Source organism: Zalophus californianus, chromosome 5 (genome assembly GCF_009762305.2).
Source record: "Zalophus californianus isolate mZalCal1 chromosome 5, mZalCal1.pri.v2, whole genome shotgun sequence".
Taxonomy (NCBI): domain Eukaryota; kingdom Metazoa; phylum Chordata; class Mammalia; order Carnivora; family Otariidae; genus Zalophus; species Zalophus californianus.
This window is the reverse complement of record NC_045599.1, coordinates 141,124,331-141,146,247: the sequence shown is the minus strand read 5'-3', so window position 1 is coordinate 141,146,247 and position 21,917 is coordinate 141,124,331. Positions and strand designations below refer to the sequence as shown.

The 21,917-nt window shown below is 39.3% G+C and overlaps 1 protein-coding gene across 1 annotated transcript; it reads left to right on the top strand.

Annotated features, from left to right (window-relative positions):
- Window positions 1-3,317: 3,317 nt before the first annotated feature.
- On the top strand, window positions 3,318-4,074 carry LOC113929683 (transcription initiation factor TFIID subunit 9B-like). The gene has a single exon (XM_035727787.1). It carries the CDS (start codon window positions 3,322-3,324, stop codon window positions 4,072-4,074), a length of 753 nt encoding a protein of 250 aa, XP_035583680.1. The 5' UTR covers window positions 3,318-3,321.
- The last annotated feature ends 17,843 nt before the right edge of the window (window positions 4,075-21,917 follow it).

Sequence of the window (21,917 nt, the reverse complement as noted above, 5' to 3'; positions counted from 1 at the left end):
GTTGTGGGTCCATTTCTGGGTTCTCTATTTGGTTCAATTGATCTATGTGTCTGTTTTTGTGTCAGGGCCATACTGTCTTGATGACTACAGTTTTGTAATAGATCTTGAAATCTGGAATTGTGATGCCTTCAGTTGTGTTTTTCTTTTTAGAATTGCTTTGGCTATCTGGGGTCTTTTGTGGTTCCATACAAATTTTAGGATTGTCTGTTCTAGCTCTGTGAAAAATGCTGGTGGTATTTTGATAGGGATTACTTTAGATGTGTAGATTGCTTTAGGTAGTATAGACATTTTAACAATGTTTTTTCTCCCAATCCATGAGCTGAGAGCCTTTCCCCTATTGTCAGGAACAAGACAAGGATGTCCACTCTCACCATTACTATTTAACATAGTACTGGAAGTCTTAGCTTCAGAAATCAGACAACAAAAAGAAATAAGAGACACCAAAACTGGCAAGGAAGAAGTCACTTTCATTATTTGCAGATGACATGATACTCTAGAAAACCTGAAAGACTCCACCAAAAAATTGCTAGAATACATGAATTCAGCAAAGTTGAAGGATATAAAATCAATGTGCAGAAACCTGTTGCAGTTCTACACACCAATAACAAAGCAGCAGAAAAAGAAATCAAGGAATGGATCCTATTTACAACTGCACCAAAAACAATAAGATACCTAGAAATAAACCTAACCAAAGAAGTAAAAGATCTGTATTCTGAAAACTATAGAACACTTATGGAAGAAATTGGTATTCTTTTTAAATTTTTGAGGAACCTCCATATTGTTTTCCACAATGGCTGCACCAATTTACATTACAATCAACAGTGCATGAAGGTTCCTTTTCCTCCACATCCTTGCAAATATTTGTTATTTCTTGTCTTTTTGATATTAGTTATCCTGACAAGTGTGAGGTGATATCTAAGTGTGGTTTTGATTTGTATTTCCCTGATGATGAGCGATGTTGAGGATCTTTTCATGAGTCTGTTGGCCATCTGTCCATCTTCTTTGGAAAAGTGTCTATTCAGGTCCTCTGACCATTTTTAATGGGATTATTTGTTTTTTTCTGGTGTAATTTCTTTATATGTTTTGGATATTAACCCCTTATCAGGAAATATCATTTACAAATACCTTCTCCCATTTAGTATGTTGCCTTGTGTTTTCATTTTTTTAACCTTATTTAAAAAAAAATTTATCATTTATATTCACTAATTTTGTAGTAGTAAAAGTTCATTTTTAAATTTAAAAAAGGCAGAAGAAAATTATTTACTCACAATCTTGAAAAATTAGTATGTTCCTTGAGTGATTAAAAAGAAGAAAGCCTTAAGACTGCATCTTTTAATTTCTGTATAATTTTTATGATAGGAATATAAATAAGCTAGTTGTATTTTAAAATATATCTTGTAGAATGAACTGAAACAAAGATGATTCCACAAACAAATACATCTCTAATTGTTTTAGACTTTTTTCTATTTTTTTATGGTTTTTGGAACTGTCCTCAAGAGAATAAGAAATAGACTTCACACAAACTTGTGACTTATAAATCACATTTATTATTGCCCACAGGAAATTTCATACTTAATATATGCAATGAATTATGTGCGGCAATAAATGTGTGTCATTAAAATATATATATAGCTATTAACTCTGGATTTTACATTTTATTAAAGGAATTCTGTAATGCATTTCTAAGTGGTTGTCATTTAACATATCTGAGACTAAATTTACACAAGTATTTCCGAGTAAAGTGTATTATTTGACTCAATTTTTAATCTTTTTCACTTTGTTTTTATTTTCTTCCTGTAATAAATTCGAGGCTATAATTGCAATACTTGCATAGGTGTATTTGCTTGGCACCAGTTATTCTGTATAAACATGTAGGAGAGCATTCAAAGGAGTCTCTGTGGCAGGTGATGACAGCTTACTACAGGAGCTACACATAATTTTCCTGCACTGTGGAATGGTGACTTCCACACCAACATAATGAGTTGTCCCAGATAATACATCTGACCTCTGTAGACTTCACATTTCTCTTTGAAAATGGAGGAGCTTGGATGATTTCTTTTCTACAGGCCCATTTAGCACTGGTATCTCATGGCCTACTAATTGGGTAGCTCATTCGTCTTCTTTCATCTTCCATTTTTCCATTACAGATGAAAGAATAGGCACTGAAGTAAGCACATCTTGGCTGGCTCCTTCTCTCCCAGTCCTCATGCCCACATGTTATCGTCTATGTGTCCAGAGCCACTCCCCCACTGTCCTTCTGCCCAAGCTGCCTGGATCTGCTTCATCCTTGCCAGCTCTGCAGGGCCCACCAGGTCCTCCATTTGCACCCTTCCATGCCCATCAAGTGAAAACTGATTATGAGTTTCCCTTCCTGCATCCTCTTCTGAAAAGTCCCTGTACTTGGTGAAGTCATGCTAAGGTCAAATATCATTGTAAGGGCAACAGGATGGGGTGATGAATCCTGATTGTCCAACTCCGAAGCTCATGCTGTTAGGCTCTACACGATGAGATCACCATCCTGATGAGTTCTCAGATTCTTCTCCCACTTTTCTCTTTCCAGCCTCTACTGAGTCTTCACCATTCTGATGAGTTCTCAGATTCTTCTCCCACTTTTCTCTTTCCAGCCTCTAATCCACTTTCTGTTGTGTTCCTTTGAAAACTCAGCCCAGAAGCAATCCATATCTAGCTATTTGACACTTGGAGTGGATAATTTTTTGTTCCACTTTACTCCATAAATCATAATCATTTTCAGTACTTTTAGTAATACTCATAAAGTGAAATTAATAATAACAGTGGCCACAAAGAGAAACAGAGACAGTGAAAATTTTTTGAAGCTTTGCATATAAAATCATGCCAAAAAATTTTAAAGATTAAAAGATAAAATAAATATTGCAGTACAAAATAAGAAAAAAGGTCCCTGTATTGGGTTGAATTGTGGTTCCCCCAAGATATGTCCAAGTCCTAACCCCTGGTACCAGGGTCCTTGAAGATATAATTAAGTAGAGGATCTCAAGATTAACTGGGTGATCTGTATATCCAATGATAAGAGCCCTTATAAGAGGAGGAGAAAGGGGTACCTGGGTGGCTCAGTTGGTTAAGCATCTGCCTTCAGCTCAGGTCATGATCTCAAGGGTCCTGGGATCGAGACCCACGTCAGGCTCTCCGCTCAGTGGGGAGTCTGCTTCTCTCTCTCCTCCTCGCCCCCTCTCCCCGGCTCATGGGTACATGAGCACGCTCTCTCTCTTTCTCAAATAAATAAATAAAATATTTAAAAAAGAATAAAAAGAGGCTCTCTCTCCGGGTGACAAGTGGCAGGATAACATGGAGTCCAGCAAGATGGCACCTCCCAAGAACACTCCGAGAGATGCCTTGGTGATGGCACAAATCCTGAAGGATATGGGAATTACAGAGTATGAACCAAGGGTTATAAATCAAATGTTGGAATTTGCTTTCCAATATGTGACTACAATTCTGGATGATGCAAAAATTTATTCAAGCCATGTTAAGAAACCTAATGTTGGTGCAGATGATGTGAGACTGGCAATGCAGTGTCATGCTGATCAATCTTTTACTTCTCTGCCTCTGAGAGAATTTTTACTGGATATTGCAAGGCAGAAAAATCAAACCCCTTTCCCACTGATTAAGCCATATGCAGGACACAGACTGCCACCTGACAGATACTGCTTAACAGCTCCAAACTATAGGGTGAAGTCCTTAATTAAAAAGGGATCTAACCAAGGAAGACTAGTACCACAGTTAAGTGTTGGTGCTGTTGGTAGCAGACCTTCCACTCCTACTGTACCAACCCCACAAATATCTGTCCCAAATAAAGCTGCACTTCCAGTGTCACTGACAAGCCAAAGATTTACGGTGCAGATTCCACTTTCTCAGTCCACACCTGTCAAATCAGTTCCTGCAACAACTGCCGTTCAAAACGTTCTGATTAATCCTTCAATAATTGGACCCAAAAATATTCTTATTACCACAAACATGGTTTCATCACAGAACATGACCAATGAATCAAACCCATTGAAGAGAAAACACAAAGAAGATGATGATAATGATACTATGTAAGGAATACAATCAAGATGTATTTCAAACGTGTAGTCGGTTTGGAGCCCATTATACTGAACTAGAATATTCTCTATCTTCTCAAATTTTATCTTAGAAAACTTAAATGTACCTGCAGTATTTTTCACATTAGCTTAAATTGTTAATTTCTTTTTTTTTCTTAAAACAGGTATCTTAGGGTAAGCATACCAATGGTTTTTCATTAGGCTTCAAGTAATAAAGTATTTGTTTCTGAATATTTTGATTAATGTTGAATTCTACCATGACAATTTTATATTTGGAAGCAGTTTTCTGCCTCGTATCACTGACAGCAGCACTTAAGTTTCAGTTTCTACAGCCTGATCAGTGGACTAATCTTTAATAGCATAATTTCTAATCTACATTTAAATACTACTTTCTTTTATAAGGTAAAATAGTCACAATTTTTGTTTTCACCAACTTTTTTGACCAAATCTCTAACTTTAGGAAGTATTTTTTGGAAAGGATGGGTTTAAAGGGATTCTAAATTCCTTTGGAGTGTATTTGTTTCTTGGTGTTCCCTAACCTCCCATGTCCTCAACCCCATCTCCAGATCCCATTCATTTTCTGTACTACTTCTTCCCCAGAGGCTTAAGTTTCTCCCAATACTCTTAGAAGGCCAAAACTTGAGTTTAAAAACATGTAATTCCTGATAATACAGTGTCATTTTCCTGTTTTTAAAACCTGCTTTACATGCCTGAAAGTTTGCTTTGCTGTTTTTCTCTCCATACCAGAGCACTTGAGTTTTATCCATTGCCTTTCACGCTGAGCTTTACTTTGCTTTTAACACATAGTTTGGGGTCAGTTACGGTTCATCTTATATTCCAAGTCGATAACGCCACCATATTTCACATTTCTAAATTTAACAATGATGCTATAGCTTAAGGTCTGCCTTGATAAGTATATTTACACTGGACCTAAGCAAAAACCACTGAAGAGCAAGTGTTTTTTTTCCTTTCTACCAGATACATATATGCTATGATCACTACTGCTTGAACCCTGCTGGATATCATATATGAGATGGGATCAGATGAAAATTCTGTAATGGTTTTCCTTCCTCTAGAAGGCCAACAACAAAAACAAGTTGGTATAATGTGACCTGCACGTATGTGTACTGTGCATAGGTTTCCCAGTAATGTTGCTAAACACTTTCCCCTATTTTCCATTTATACACGTTTAAACATCTTGGTGGGAAAGATTACAAAGCTTTCAAAAATATAAATGGGCTTGTTGTTTTAAAGTAAGTTTGACATATTCAATATAGGAGTTTTGCAGAATTTTCTAAAATAAATTTTCATATCATAATTTAGAACTTAGAACCAAGGATCCTTAAAACTTATAATACAAGAAAGTTTCATGTTGGGATGGTGCTTGATACATTCAAGAGAAAGAGTCGAGCGACAGAGAAGACATGTCTCATCACAGTTTGAGTGTTTTTGAATATTAGGAAAAAGGTAGTATCAAACTTATAAAAACAGATCTGATCATCACAGGAGAAAAATGTTCATTATATAGCATAGGATATCATTACTTGAATGTTCTTAGGGAAGCAGCATGTCAAAAAGCCTAGGTTCTAGTCCTGGTTCCATCATTTACCAACTATGTGACCTTACTTCCCCTCTGAGCCTAGTTCTCAGTAATAGGAAAATAACACCGATCCTACCTACCTCAAAGGGATGTTGTGAGGGTTTTTAATTGGCATATGTGAAAATTCCTTCAAAATTGTAAAATGGTTTATAACTCTAAGAAATTGTTAATGTATTTGTTCCAAGATTATTAATAAAAAATTGAACTTAGAAAAAAAAGAATAAAAAGAGGAGAAGAAAAACACAGACACAGGGGAGAAACCTTATGAGAAGGCAGAGGCAGAGATGGGAGAGTGCCCACAGCCACAAGAGTCTGGGAGAGATGCATCAAACAGATTCTGCCTCAGAGCCTCCAAAAAGAACCAACCCTGCCAACACCTTGATTTCAGTTTTCTGGCCCCCAGAACTATGAGAAAATAAATTGCTGTTGTTTAAGCCTCCCAGCTTATGGTAGGAAAGTAATGCAGTAATGGATTAGTACGTTTTTATTACAGAAAATATATATATATTTAAAAAGACCAGAAGATTGATGCATAAATATTGATTTATTACAGTAATGGATAATAGTGTAACAGCTTCTGTTTCAAGTCTTTGCAAATTTGCCAATGATTTCATCAATATCGATCTTCATATATTCATGTTCAATACACGACATAATGAGATTTGTCCACTCAGTCTCAATCACAGTGGATTGAATCACACTTTTTATTTATTTTATTTTAGATGAGTTTCTTTCACATTACGCCACAGATCTACAGGTAGTTAGAAAAAGTCTTAAACACAAGAATAAGTTCAGTCAAGAATCATAAAAACCCTACTTCAGAATAAATTCTAGAAACCACAATACCATCCATGTCTTTGCTTTCCTTTCTAGCAGCTTTTCAATTTTTCTGTCAAAAAAACTTACATGCAAATAAAAAACTCCAAGTGGCCACATTAGGGAGGCAGAGTGCTCTCACTGTTTACTTTGAATCTGCTCTTTAAACACAGGAATATCTAGTATCAAGGTGTGGAAGACACAAACCCAGAGCTCAAGCAATTCCAAAGCTCTACTATGAAAGGAGTGTTAAGTAGCAGAATCTGTCTGTGATGCAGGCTGACTGTGTAACTGTGAATTCTCCAACTTAACTTCTGTGTGGAAAACATTTTTCATTAAAAGATACAGAATTTAAGTGTGCTAATTGGAAGCTTAATATGTATTGTTAAAATTCAACAATAATTGCAGCAAATGCTTAGATCTTACACCAACCCCACATGGGGGGAGAGGACTAATTGATGGTCACTAACGTGGTTTGAAATTGGTGAGCCATGGTGATAACAATGAGCAGGCCAACTGTTAGTTGAACTGTATTATTATTTACAAGTTCTCTGTAAAGAATGCAGTCCCTGATTGCCTGTACCCACGAGGAACCTCTCCTTCTGTACTTCACTGTCATGAAGGACAAGAGAAAGAAGAGGGAACTTGTGTTCATTTCCTAGGAAGGATCACCAACTGGGTGGCTTATAACAATAGAAATGTACTCTCTCTCAGTTCTGAGACTCTGGGTCGATCCCCCTGTTCTATACCAAGCTTCTACCATCCTTGTCATTCCTTGACTTGCAGCTGCATGACTCCAGTCTCTGCCTCTGTCCTCACATGTCCCACTCGGTATCTGTGCCTGGCCCAAATTTCCCTCTACTCAAAGGGACACCAGTCGTACTGGACTAAAGACCCACCCTGGGCGCCTGGGTGGCTCAGTTGGTTAAGCGACTGCCTTCGGCTCAGGTCATGATCCTGGAGTCCCAGGATCGAGTCCCACATCGGGCTCCCTGCTCAGCGGGGAGTCTGCTTCTCCCTCTGACCCTCTTCCCTCTCGTGCTCTCTATCTCTCATTCTCCCTCTCAAATAAATAAATAAAATCTTAAAAAAAAAAAATAAAGACCCACCCTATGCCTTCATCCTAACTCAATTACATCTACAAAGATCCTATTTCCAACAGGGCTGCATCCATTAGTACCAGGGCTTAGGACTTCCAACATATTTCTTTAGGGGACACAATTCAAACCATCACAGAAGGTTACAATTTCTCAGTGCTTATTCACTGTACAACATCTTGAATTTTTTTAGGGAAAGACCACTTGGGGTGGCTCCTCATTGACCCTACAGATGGCTCATTCGAGATGGTAACAATAATTCCTTTAGTGGCAACCTACTCAAGGGATTTATATATATATATATATATATATATATATATATATATATATATGTAAAAATTTTGAATTATTGATTTCTTCAAGCCATCTGCAAAAGTCAGAGAATTTTGTCTCATTTATTAACATACTTGCTTTTCTCTGGAGGTTTTACTTTTTTTTTTCTTATCTTAATAGAAATATTTCTAAAGCGCTTCAACCACTCTGCCTTAGTCTTCTGTTTTTTTGCCACATATATTTACCCTCTTCCCTCTAAATTTTAATTTTAGATAATTTCTAGTCTTTTTTAATTACCAATAATGTCTTTTTTTTTTTTTTTTTTTACTTAAATAAGACTTCCCTATATTATCTTTAACTTCTCCATGAAGCCTTAGGTGATTAAATACTTTTCTTCCTATCCACCTTTTCAAAAGGTTGGGAAGCCATTTAGCTTAAATTATGAGATCTTGCAAAACTTTACTCTTCCTCCGTTTTATTCTTTTATACTTTGCTTCTCAAATTTCTTAAAATATCTGAACATCCTTATCTCTTTTCCCTCTTTTATTAACATAGAAAGATTCTCTATACTGTGGTGAGTTCAGTATTGTATGGATATTTAGGTCCGTCAATTTTTCTTATTCTTTCATCATTTTAGTCCCTACTTCCACAGCACTAAGAACTAGAGGGTCCAATAAGCCAAGGAGGAGGCAATCCCTTCCCAGTATGGCTATGCGCCAAAAGATCCTTGACTTCATCATGTAACAAAAGTAATATTAATGTCATTTTATGTATGTGTAATTTATACCCTGACTACTGCCTAAAATATTTTGGGGGAGTTTATAGAGAAATTATATACTTAATAATCGTATTAATATTGAGACAAAAAAAAGAGAACTTTTTTAAGGTAGAGAAGTTTATCATGTGAAGTCCTACCTGAATGAATAACTTTGGACATTCACTTAATTTTAGAGAAGATGAAATGTTTCTCATGCTTGTATTATGTTTCATTGTCACCCTCACCCCCAAATTGAGATGAACATATAAAGCTAATTGATTGAAGACATTTCTGCCAGAACAATTGGATATAGCCCAGGGGTGAAGCTTTTTCATGACCTAACACGGTACAGGGTCTAAGAAGAGGAAAACAGGAGTATGGGTATCCACTGCGTAGACTCCTGGTGAACTGAGGGCCCTCAAGAGTAAAGACCAGGGTCAGGCAGGAAACAGGATTCACCCTAGATGATTCAAATATGGAGGTTTTAAGGGAGGGACTCTTCACAGAGTTAGGGGAAGGATTAAGGGAATAAACAACAGACAGTGGGGCCCAAAAGAGCAGCAACGGTCGGAAGTTTTTCAATCCTAAAACTGGAAGGGCAAGGACAGTAACTGATGTTGAAGAAGCCCAGTGAGAGCTGGAGCTTTGGAAGAGAGACCATGGCTGTGGGCATTGAAGGAATGGGCTCCCAAGAGAGACTGAGTAATGAGGAATTGAGTCAGAAATACTCTGACCTCTCTCTCCTCCCACCCTCTGAACCTCTGCTAGCCCTTCTCTGTGGCCACACTCAACTGTAAGGGTGAAGGAGCTCCAGGATTCCAGGATTCCATCCACAGTACCAGCCAGTCAGGGCAAAGAGCAGGACAAATAAGACTAGAGAGTAAATTGGAGGGGCCTGGGGAATGGAGTCCAGCCAGCACAAGAGCACACTGAACGAGCTCGTTGGCAGAGACTAATTAAGCCCTAACTGGCTTCATTCTATTGGCTGTGTCAAGGCACCATTTGTATAATTTGTGTACAGGGATCACTTGGAACCCTTCACATCTGCAACAGAAGCCAAATAAAGTGGCATAATTTTGAGCCCCTCAAGGTTAATTTCAAACTGTGAAATTCACACAGTGTTTGAGATTATTAAAAAAACAGAAAATACAGGGTGACCGGGTGGCTCAGTCGTTAAGCGTCTGCCTTCAGCTCAGGTCATGATCCCGGGGTCCTGGGATCAAGTCCCACATTGGGCTCCCAGCTAGGCAGGAAGCCTGCTTCTCCCTCTCCCACTCCCCCTGCTTGTGTTCCTGCTCTTGCTATCTCTCTCTCTCTGTCAAATAAATACATAAAATCTTAAAAAAAAAAAAAAAAACAGAAAATACACATGAGGACTTGACTCACATGGGAATCACTTTCAAAGTCACTGAGCCAGGTCAGAGGTGTGCATGTTCTCAACTCAACCTCGTCATCAGTAATGGTTTTATCTGATCTAAATGTACCTTCTCATTATGCATTCCATAACCGAAAACCACATGAACACTCCCAAGCAATATTCAAAGTGTGCTGTCTCCTTTCACCTGAACAGACTTCTCACAAAAGTGGTGGGAGGCCAATATAACAAGAAAGCAGAGAACTATAAACCTCTGATACAAGGCAGACCCTTCCAATGTGTGACTTCATGCACTGTGCCCAAATCCCTGAGAGGATGTAAATTGCTCAAGGTTGCACAGTCAGACAAAACCAAAATTAGAATGCGAGTAGCCTACTCTCAAGTCCAGTGCATTACACCACCCCTCGTAAACGAGAGTACATAGACTCAGAGATGCCATCTATCATATCAAAACTGACAAAGGAAGAGATAGAGCCCAGAGCAGAAGCCTTGCCCAGTGCAGTCTGTCATGTACTGCACCCGCACAAAACCACCACCAGGAAAGGCTGGATGCAGCAAGAGCGAAGCCAGCCTGGGAAGAAAAGCCAAGAGGGGCCACTTCCTCCACAATTACTGACCGCATCGGCTTTGGGTACCATATACACTGTGGCCACTGGAGTTATCTGTGACCTCAGACATGGTGTGCCCTCTCCCAGGGTCTCTCTTTTGGAGAAAGCCATCTAGTTCACTCTGCTATGGTCCCAGTGCAGTTCAAACAGGATGTAGGGAAATTTATGCTGCCGCGGTAAACTGTGAAGAAAATCGTGGTAACAACAACGTTGTGATGTGTTACATGAAAAAAAGAAACAAACAAAAAACAGCAGGATTTTCCATGACAATGAAAAGTGAACATGAGGATATTCAAAACTAGGATGAAAAACAGAGTTAATATGAAGACCTAAAAGCCAATAAAAACCAGAGACCCTGAAGAGTGTGCACCCTAGTGTAAATATCATGCCCTTTAATACAACTACCAACTTCAAAATTGATTGTTATGCAAAGGCCAGTGTGGCGAACGACCACATTTTGTGATTTAGAGATGTCTCATCTGGCAGTGAGAGGAGACCTTTGTCACTGTGCCTATGAGCTCTGATTAGGCTGACCCCACAAACAAATGGTACATAGGAGGGTGCTTTGTAATGACCCTGTTATTTCAAATAGATGGTCTCCATTTTTAGGAACTGCTTATTTTAAATTCTGGATGATTGGTGAAGAAACTTGGGTTGGTATTTTAAACAAAGAAGAAGTATTATCAAACACATTAAGAAGGATCTAGTTCCACTTTTCTTCTCAAGGGTAATCAATATTTTTAAACCATTTCTTTTTAATAGTCACAGGTGCCTCAGGGGAAATGGAAGTATAGCGGAATGTTACAAATGTATCAATTTCACATATATTGCAGTTTTGTAAGTGGAATTTACCTAGAAATTGCTTTAAATGCACCAAAGAAAAGCTTTATTTACAGAGTAAAATTCAAAGAATTAAAAGCCTGGAGATCTGATTTTTTTTTTTTTAATCAAAATAGAACGTGGAAGGTGAAACAGTATAGAGTTTTAATCACTAAACAGTGAGAGTGTTAATTATAAAGTTGTAAAGGAGTCTTGGAGGTTGAGGGGGCAACTTTTGAGCCCTCTGTGAGCTAAGGAGGTACACTGCAGCAGCTGGAGGGGAGAAGTGAGGCTGGATGTTTGTAAATGCAATCAAAGGAAAGCACTACATACGTACAAAACACTAATTTTCATCAGTGGGTCCCCATGTGCTGTGTGCGTATGTGCAGACAATTATTATCGTCACTATATATAACCGCAGTCAGTGTGAGCTAGGAAAGAACAGCTGTCTCCCATGAAACAATGTGCCTCTGAGGAGTCTCTAAGCAAGTCTCAAAGCAAGGCAAAGCAATCAAGACTGATTAAAAGGATAGCATTTAACAGCAGTCAAGGCAAAGCTAAAGGGGGAGAAGGAGGGAGAGACCGTTACACCTAAAATCAGACTTGCATCATCCATAGGTATTACTAAAGCCTATAATCATACTGATAGCTGTTTACAGTCATGATTACTTATTCTAATGAGGAAATTAAAAAGTTCTTTGTTATACCACATATCTGGTTATGCAGGTATAAATCATGTCATGTTCCTAATACACAGAGTATGAGGTTCATCCTCATGCATTTGTATGAAGTACAAACACAGCAGGCGTTAAGAACTCAAATTATTGATACCCTCTCTAAAGTCATTGCCCTGGGAAGTTATAGACTTATTCCATGATGCTTCCCAAACCTCCCTGAACTCCTCTTTGGGGAGAGCTTATCAATCTTTCAGGAGTTTCTCTCTCTCTCTTATATACACACAAGTATTTATACACATACACAAATATACACGCATACATGTGCACATGATAGCCAGCTCATTACAAAGCAGTCATTCTATAATTTCTTTTGTGATTTTTTTTTATCAAATGTGTATTATTCAAGTTTCTCATCATTACCTACTAGCATTTCACCCCTTTTAGTGTAACAATAAAAACCCCTGATTTTCAGCTAGTGTATAACACATCCCAAACAAACTTAGCCATCTCCCATGCAGCTAGCTAGGGATGCTCACATAACCAGGTTCTGGCCAACGGTGTATTGGTAGAGATAATGTGTGCCACTTTTGGGTTAGTACCTTAAAGGCAAAGGGTTTGCTCTCCCTTCTCCCCTCCTCCTTCTGTGTTGGAGGGGGAGCCATCTTGGAATGGCCAGTGGGTATTCTAGGGATGGCAGATCAATAAGACAGAAGGAGCCTGGGCCCCTAGAGACTTTGCAGAGCAGAGTCATGATACCAGCCCAGACTTCTAAATAAAAGAAAAATAAACTATCTTGTCTACGACATTGCCATTTTGGATCTGAGCCACTTAAACAGAAATCCTAACTAATAGAGTTATTTAAAAAAAAAATTGAACCTATCCTCCCAGTAAAACAACTATATGTATCAAAATGTTTCTGGGCAGGAGGGATGTTTAGACATTAAGCAGAGTCTAAGGCCCTCCCTTCCTTCTTCTCATCAATTAATATTCAAGGTCCTTCTTTTCTCCTGGGCTTCTCAGACATTGACTGACATCCTCCGGAAGTGGATACCGAGGAAAACAGTATCACAGATGGTAAGAGGAGTTTGGTGGCCTTTTTTTTTTTTTTTTTTTTAATTTTGGAGATTCTACTTATTTGTTTGTTTACTTATTTGGGGGCATCATGAAAACTAGGTTTAAGTCCTAGGTATGTTTTATTCATGGTGATGGTGGTGGTGGTGGTGTTTATACTTGTTAGTGTGGACACTGGAGAAAAGACTTTAAGAATACCTGTAAGAACAAGCTCTTTAAAGCCCTTTTAAAAGAGTGTTCCAGTGGGAGGGACTAAAAAGCACAAATGCCTGGGCCAGAAATGATCTTGGTGTATGCAGAGATCAGCCAGATGGCCACTGAAGACAGATGGGAATAAGCAAAGGAGAAAGATGGCAGGGGATGAAATCACTGCGGTGGGCAGGGGCCAGATCATGTAGGGGTTGTAAGCCATATCAAGTTGTTTGGATTTTGTTCTATGTGTGACAGAAAGCTGTGGATTCAGTTGGAAGTATACTGACTTACATATGAACGGTTCACTCTGTGGGAGTTATGAATCTGGAGCAGGGAGACCATGGTGCCTCAGACTAGGGTGGAGGGAGAAGTGATAAGAATTGGGATTAGATTCATATATATTTTTAAAGTAGACCAATCAGGACTTGCTGATGGATTAGAAATGGCATATGAAGGAAAATAGAGAATCAGGACTCAAATCTTAGATTTCTGACATGAATAACTGGAGGAAGAGTGGTTTGGCAGAGGTGGTAACAATGGTGAGTGGGAAATGTTACATCTGAGATCATGTGAAGGCCTCTAGAAGATGTTGACAAGGCAGTTGATTATAAGAGTCTCTGGAGCTCAAGAGAGAGCTCAGTGAGAGAGGAAAAAATGTTGGGGAGATCAGCATGTAGGGGTATTTAAAGTTATGAGAATTGACGAGATGAGTTCAGTTACAGGGAAGAATTGTGAGAAGCTGTGGGACATTCCAACATGAAGAGAAGGGCAGAGATAATAGATTCATCAAGAGAGTGAAAGGGAAGAAGCCAATGAGGTAAATGGAAAACAAGAAGTTGAGTCATAGAAGGCAAAGTGCTTTAAGAAGTATAGAGTGGCTGTGTCCAATGTGCTGAAAGTTGAAATAAAATGAGTATCAAGAAATTTACATTGGTTCCAGCAAGATCAAAGTCAACAGTGACTTTGACAAGAGAATTTGCAGGGGTGGGGAGAATGAATAGGGACAAAAGCCTAAATAGAGGGGATTAAAAAGATAATTAGAGGCAAAAAAAAAAAAAACTAGGAATGGAAAAGATAGGCAACTCCTGCAAGGAACTTGCTTAAAGGCGAACAGATAAGTGGGGCAGTTCCTGGAGGAGATTGAAAGATCAAGGGGGAACTTTTTTTCGGTGATCTGTGATATACTGTAGCCTTTCTGTATAGGATGAGATGTGTTCCTTTGGGGAGGTAACAACTGACGATGTAGGAGAGAGAGACAATAGGTTTAGGAGCAAAGTCCTTGAGTAGTGAGCTAGGCTAGGATCCAGGTGCAGGAGGAGAGGTGGGCCTAAGACAGAAGCACACACCCTCCATCATGTCAACAGGACAACAGGCAGAATGGCGCGATTTAGGCACTGTGAGGTTGATAGATTTGCTGGAACCAAATTAGGTTGCTCTCCTCTGCCTTTGCTTCTATTTTCCAAGTGCGATGTGGAGTGGGATAATCAGTTTGGGAAGAGAGGAGAAAATGTTAAACAGTTGTCTCAGAGAATGAGAGACTTCACTGGTTAAGGAAATACAGCATATTTCTGAGGTCTCATTGAGATTCTTCTGGTCATGTGTTTTCTCCAGGCACAGTCAGCTGTTCTGGTGCAGGTGTGGAACAGGTGTCAAGAGCTGAGCTTAACCAGAGTTGGTGTTTTACTAGCCAAGTACAAAGGAGGGAGAGAGGGAGTGAGTCTATTTGTAAGGGAGACATGGCAGTCAGTAGAATGTAATGAATGCTAAGCTTCCTAAGAAGGGAAGTATGGCTATTAGAGGGATAAGAGACAGTAAAGCAGAGGTAGGTCAGTTGATTAGAAGTCTTCTTAGAGTGGAAGAGTTCTTGGACCCTGAGTTCTAGGGTCAATGACTCAGGAAGTGAGGAGGCGGTATCAGGGTATGAAACCCTCAAGATCGAGAGGGTGGTGGTGTCTCAGTCACTAGTTATGACAAAACCTGGAGCATAACCGTTCTCTAGTGCTGAGTGAGCTATACATATGGTAACCCTAGCCGTGTGTGGCCACGAAGGACTGATACTTGGCTCATTCAAATTGAAATATGCTATAAGGATAAAATACACATTAAGTTTCAATGACTTGGTATAAAAACATAAAACATATCATTAATATTTTTATGTTTATCATATATTGAAATGATAGTGTTTTGAATTTTGGGTCAATAAAAGATATCATGAAAATTAATTTCACTTTTTTTTTAATTTCTATAATGTGGCTACTGTAACATTTAAAATTAGTTCACATTTGCCGCTCAGATTTTATTTCCATTGGACTCCACTCTTCCAGAGTGGTTGTCGTGGGGCAAGAAAAGATGTCTGGAAGGAAGGTAAAGGTAGTGAGATGCCAACTGTTGGAGAAAAAGACCGTGGACCAGGGAACAAAAACCTCAATGAATGATGACATGACTGGGATGTTGGTCAATGACTACCACCAGGAAAATTAGCAGGTGATGGGTTCTGACCAGAGGCTTAGGGATTTTTGAGGGAGAGGAGAAGAGACAGTGTCTATAAGCAGCAATAAAGAACAAAAGGTCTACTACCCCACTGCCAGGTCAAGTGGTATGCAGTGTGTATAAGAAAAACAGCACCATATGAAGGGTTTACAAGGAAATCAGAGTCGTTAGGGAGAGTTTTAGTTGGATCATGAAGGTCAAAGTTTGTACAGAGAAGAGCTGTTAAAAATATAGGATTTTGCTAATGGCAGACAGTTCATTATTGCCAGTAGGTGGGAGATTCAGAGAACTGTGTGACTGGTTGGATTTGGGAAGGTATGGGAAATAGTGTCCTGGTAAGGATGGATAACCTGGAAAACTTGGATCTCTAGTGACTTGGAAAGCATGATAATTGGACCTGATGCTCACATAAAGTATACAGATGATCTGGTTCACCTCTCAGCTCTCTCTTGGGCTCAGTCTCTCAGCACTCACAGGGGTAACAGAGATGGTATCACTGTATGGTAGGCATCACTGTGTGTTCTTACCATGAACACAAGCAGTTCAAAGAGCAGTGGATGGCAATCGCGAAGAAATTTAGGTGGGCCCTAAATCCAGAGATTGGTATTCTTATAAGAGGAGAGAAACAAAGAGAAGAAGGCAGTGTGAAGATGGAAGCTGAGACTGGAATACATCCAGAGATTGCATCTACAACCTAAAAAACACTGAGGATTATTGGCAGCCACCTAGGAGAGAGGCACGAGACATTTCTCTTTCAGCTATTCCAGGAAGAACAAACCCTACTGACATCATAACCTTGGACTTATGGCCTCCTGAGCTGTGGGAGAACACATTTCTTTTGTTCTAAACCACCCAGTTTGTGCTAATTTGTTACAGCGGCACTAAGAAATTAATACACTTGGCAATAACCTTACTGGGGAAAGGGACTAGGGTTTCAGAGATACGTTCTGAGGATCACCCATGACACGAAGGCATGTCATCAGCAGTTCATAAATGTCTTTTGAATTTCAAACGAATTTCAAACTGCTTCTCAAGTCTAGGTGTGCAAAGTTTCTCAGACCCCTAAACTATTCGTACAGAGAAAAGTTCAGGAAGCCACTTAAAGCCATTTCCCTATTCCAGTAGACATGATGTAAGTGGCACAGAAATTGAGCAACATTGTTTCAACCACTGGAACACATGAAGATAAATCCCTTAATTCACCCCATTTCTCCCTGATAGTGTTTGTAGAGTTCGAACACTGCATACACTTTTTCCAAATGGCTGTTCCATCGAGGCCAAGTCCCTTATCACCTTGAGAAAAGCAAGTTCAGGAATTCTATTAAAGTTCTGAAAAATGTTAACCTCCCTCCACCCAAGCATTTTTACAAAGTCCCACTTCAGAATGGGAGAGTGGAACACAGCCATAGTGGTGACATTAAGCTTGGTATTGACAAAGCCATTTTCTACCAAATGACCTCTGAATCTTACTTTCTGGTTGGAAAATGGCGACAGTTGTAGGTTGACAGCTGGACTATGTTCTCTTGAATTAAAGTAGTGCTTTTTTGCCAAAATGATGTTCTTCACTAATAGGGCTTTAATGTTATAGACAAATTATTTAGAAGATTTTTTTTTCTATCAGCTGTCTAACCAGGTTCTCTTCCCACTGCAGGAAGGCACAAAAGGAAATATAACATTCTTGTAGGTGGGGAGGGGAGACATGGAGACCATGAGTCACTGTTCAACCCAAAAATGCTTTGGGGAAAATAAAGCAGAACCATTAAAAGGACACAAAGAATGTTTCAGTGCTGTTTGCGGGGGGGGGGGGGGGGGGGGCAGAAATTGGGGCGAAGCCACTACCTATCCTTCCTCTAGCTTCACCCAAGCTTGAGTGTAGAAATAATCTCTTCATTCTAGCGTGTCCCCCCTTGCCGTCCTACGTCTGGTATCTTTCACTTTGAGGACAAAAGGGAAAATGAAAAGGAGGGAAAAGTGATATAATCATAGCACAACAGGAGCAGAAAATGAGGGGCTAAGGCTTACTTTAGAGTAAAGCAATATAATAAAAGTTGCCAAAAGAAAGTGGTGCTTTCCCCCTCCCTGTCTCCACCTCAAATATTGGTGCGTGGGCAACCGGAGAGGCTTCGAGAGCACCACTGGAGGCAATGCAGAGAGCCCTGTGATGGACACCTTGCTCTGTCAACGCTCTCAGGACCGCTCGCAGTAACTCTGTCTCAGACAGGCACGGCACGAATCCTCCTCGTCCCCTTTCCAGGTTCATGATCACTGGGCCGACAGAAGGAGCCCCAGGTAATGCTGAGTAAATTGTTTTTGTAATATATTCATCATTCTTCTGTTCCAAGCTTTTTTTTTTTTTGCACCTTTCTCTACTAATATGTCTATTAAATAATATTTTTTGAATAAACAACACATTTACACATTAACATGAGAGATAGTACTGCAGAGCTGTAAGCTGCAGAACATCATTCCAGTGATAATACGACTGCTTAAAATATTTTGGGGCTCCTTTCATGAAATTGCTTTTAAATCCTACGTTAATTCTCTAGAATTTTGGCAGTAATAGAAATTTAACCCCTGAGTATGGATGAGCTTTCTGGATAAAATCAGAAGACACTTAGAAAGAACAATGGAGTTTGAGAGGAGTGATTCGATTAGGTGATACCATTTTTGTACAAAAAGCTGATTCCCAGAACATATGCCATGACCTAACAGAAAATGCCTATAACTGGTATAATTTTTTTTAATTTTTTAATGTTTTATTTATTCATGAGAGTCAGAGAGAGAGAGAGAGAGAGAGAGAGGCAGAGAGAGAAGCAGGCTAGCAGGGAGCCCGATGCGGGACTTGATCCCAGGACCCTGGGATCATGACCTGAGCCGAAGGCAGATGCTTAACCATCTGAGCCACCCAGGCGCCCCTAATTTTTTCTTTTAAGAGACTTGAGAAAGAGAGAGCAAGCAGTGGTGGGGGAGGTGGGGGCAGAGGGAGAGGAAGAGAGAGAATCTTAAGCAGGCTCCACACCCAGTATGGAGTTGGACACAGGGCTCAATCTTACGACACTGAGATCATGACCTAAGCCGAAATCAAGTTATTGGCTTAGCCGACTGAGCCACCCAGGCACCCCAGCATAATTACTTTGGATAACAATCGGTCGACTTCTAGTAAAGTTGCAGATATACAGACCTATTCCTGGGTAGCAATCCTAGAATGCACCCAGGTGTAAACTCAAGGAGATAAATAAAATGAATGATATGTACAACATTGTTTACAATGGTGGACAGGCATATTTCTACGGTGTAATACTACAGTAGCCAAAGCTACATGTATCAACATGGATGAATCTTAAAAACATAATTTTTAAGAACAGAAAAAATGTTTCAGATGGATATATACAGTAGGATGAAATTTATAGAAGGTTTTAAAAATCTGCAAAACAACTATAAATTGTTTATGGATACATACATATTAATGAAAGCATTCACATGCATGTGAATGATAAACAACAAATTTAGGGAGAGTACTTAACTGGAGAGGGAGGAAGGACCATGGGAAAGAGGAGGCATATATTATCTATCCTATCTATCAGGTTTTATTTCTTAGGGGAAAAAAGGAAAGGAAATTTTGAGCAAATAGGGAACAATAGTACAATTTGACAATTTGATGAAAATCTGAGTGTTCATAATATTAGAATGCACATTTCCAATTGTTTGAAATATTCATTGGGGAGGGAATAAAGATAATCAGTGAAATACTTCAGTTTTTTGACTCAACAGAATCAGACTTTCAAATTTCAGACAATGGGGACTATTTTGCTCTTGCCAGATAAATTCTGCAACATCCAGGACAGCAATAGCCACAAAATACATCAATATTTTGGGGCGCCTGTGTGGCTCAGTTGTTAAGCATATGCCTTCGGCTCAGGTCATGATCCCAGGGCCCTGGGGTAGAGCCCCGCATCGGGCTCCCTGCTCCGCAAGAAGCCTGCTTCTCCCTCTCCCACTCCCCCTGCTTGTGTTCCCTCTCTCACTGTGTCTCTCTCTGTCAAATAAATAAATAAAATCTTTTTAAAAAAAATACATCAACATTTTCCTCATTTACTAGTAGTTAAGTGTACTTTTTGGAATTTTAGAATATAGGTTTTGGCATATTTTTCCAAGTCATTTTGGGAGCATCCTATTCAGATAATGTTTTCTTGCAGAAGATTGGGATAAATGCAGATTTTCAGTATTAAAAAAAAAAATCAATGACCATGCCCAATACCATTTTGCAGAAACTTTTCTTAATTCAATTAGCCTTTCAGACTGAGTCTATTCTACTTCTTAAACACTGTACAGTTGACGTCTATCTGAATCAAATGAATCAGTGACCCTTCCAAAGCCTCTCAGTGGATCTTGGAGTGGTTAAACCAGTCATTTATTCAACAAATATTTGCTGAACAATTATTATGGCAGTGACAATTATTATGGCAGTGACCAAAATAAACACAAAAAAACTCTGCCTTCAGAAAACTATCTGGTAAAGGAAATGAGAAGTGCCATGGAGATTTTTCTTTTAAAGACAGGGCTGAAAAGGAAAATTGGAAGCTGCAGGAGGGCAAAAACAGATTTTAAATTTAGGTACAATTGCCAGGATAGACCTTTCAGAAAAAGTGTGTTTTGTACAAAGGACTGAGAAGAGCTGAGGAACCAAGCTATGTACTTTTCTGGTACATTTCAGGAAGAGGGGATTCCAATGCAGAAGCCCAAATGTAGGAACTTGTCTAGACTGTTCCAGGGAATATAAGGCAACCATTGTGGTTGGAGCAGAGAGACAAAGGAAAAGAGGAAGAAGATGAAATGTGAGACACACATCCAAGACTGAGGCTTGGGTGAGGTCTTGAGCACAAAATTGAGAAGCACCAAAAACTCAGTACTCAAGAAGGTAATGGTTTACAGCAATATCCTTTAAAAATCAAATGAATACCAAAAAAATCCATGATGGACAAATGGTCAAAAATTTAAATGCAGATAGGATCTGCATTTAATTTACTGATTTTACCTTTTGCCTCAGAACCCATTGTGGGTCAACCTGGCACTGGTACTGATCCTGTCTTTTAAAAAAAATTGTGATATGTGGGGGCGCCTCGGTGGCTCAGTTCGTGAACCGTCTGCCTTCGGCTCAGGTCATGATCCCAGGGTCCTGGGATCAAGCCCTGCTTTGGACTCCCTGCTCAGTGGGGAGTCTGCTTCCGCCTCTCCCTCTGCCCCACCACCCAGGTTGTGCTTGTTCTCTCTGTGAAATAAATAAATAAAATCTTTTAAAAACCTGTGATATATGGGCGCCTGGGAGGCTCAGTCAGTTGGGCATCTGACTTCAGTTCAGGTCATGATCTCAAGCTCCTGGGACTGAGCTCCACAGGCTCCTCACTCAACAGGGAGTCTGCTTCTCCCTCTTCCACTGTCCCTCCCCCTGCTCGTGCTTCCTCTCTCTCTCTCTCCTCAAATAAATAAAATCTTTAAAAAATTGTGATATGTGAAGATGGATAAAGAAGATGTGATTTATATACATATGTAAATATAAATATCTATATGTATATAGATTATATAATGGAATACTATTTAGCATTGAAAAGGAATGAAATCTTGCCATTTGCTAAAACAAAGATGGAGCTAAGAGAGCATAATACTAAGTGAAATAAATCCAGTCGGAGAAAACAAGTACCATATGATCTCACTCACATTTGGAATTTAAGAAACAAAACAAACCAGCAAAGGTGAAAAAAGAGAGAGAAAGAAAAAGAGACCAACTGATGGCTACCAGAGGGGAGGTGGGGGGTGGGGAAGGGTGAAATAGGTGATGGGATTAAGGAGTGTACTTGCCGTGGTGAGTACGGGGTATTGTATGGAAGTGTTGAAACACTGTATTGTATGCCTGAAACTAGTAACAACACTGTATCTTAACTACACTGGAATTAATGTTTTTTAAACATTTTCTTTACATTCATTTTTTTCATTCATTTTGCTTTTGAAAAATATTTCAGTGAAATATTACTTACGTTGTCATCCCCTTAAATTTTGCCCTTGAGACTA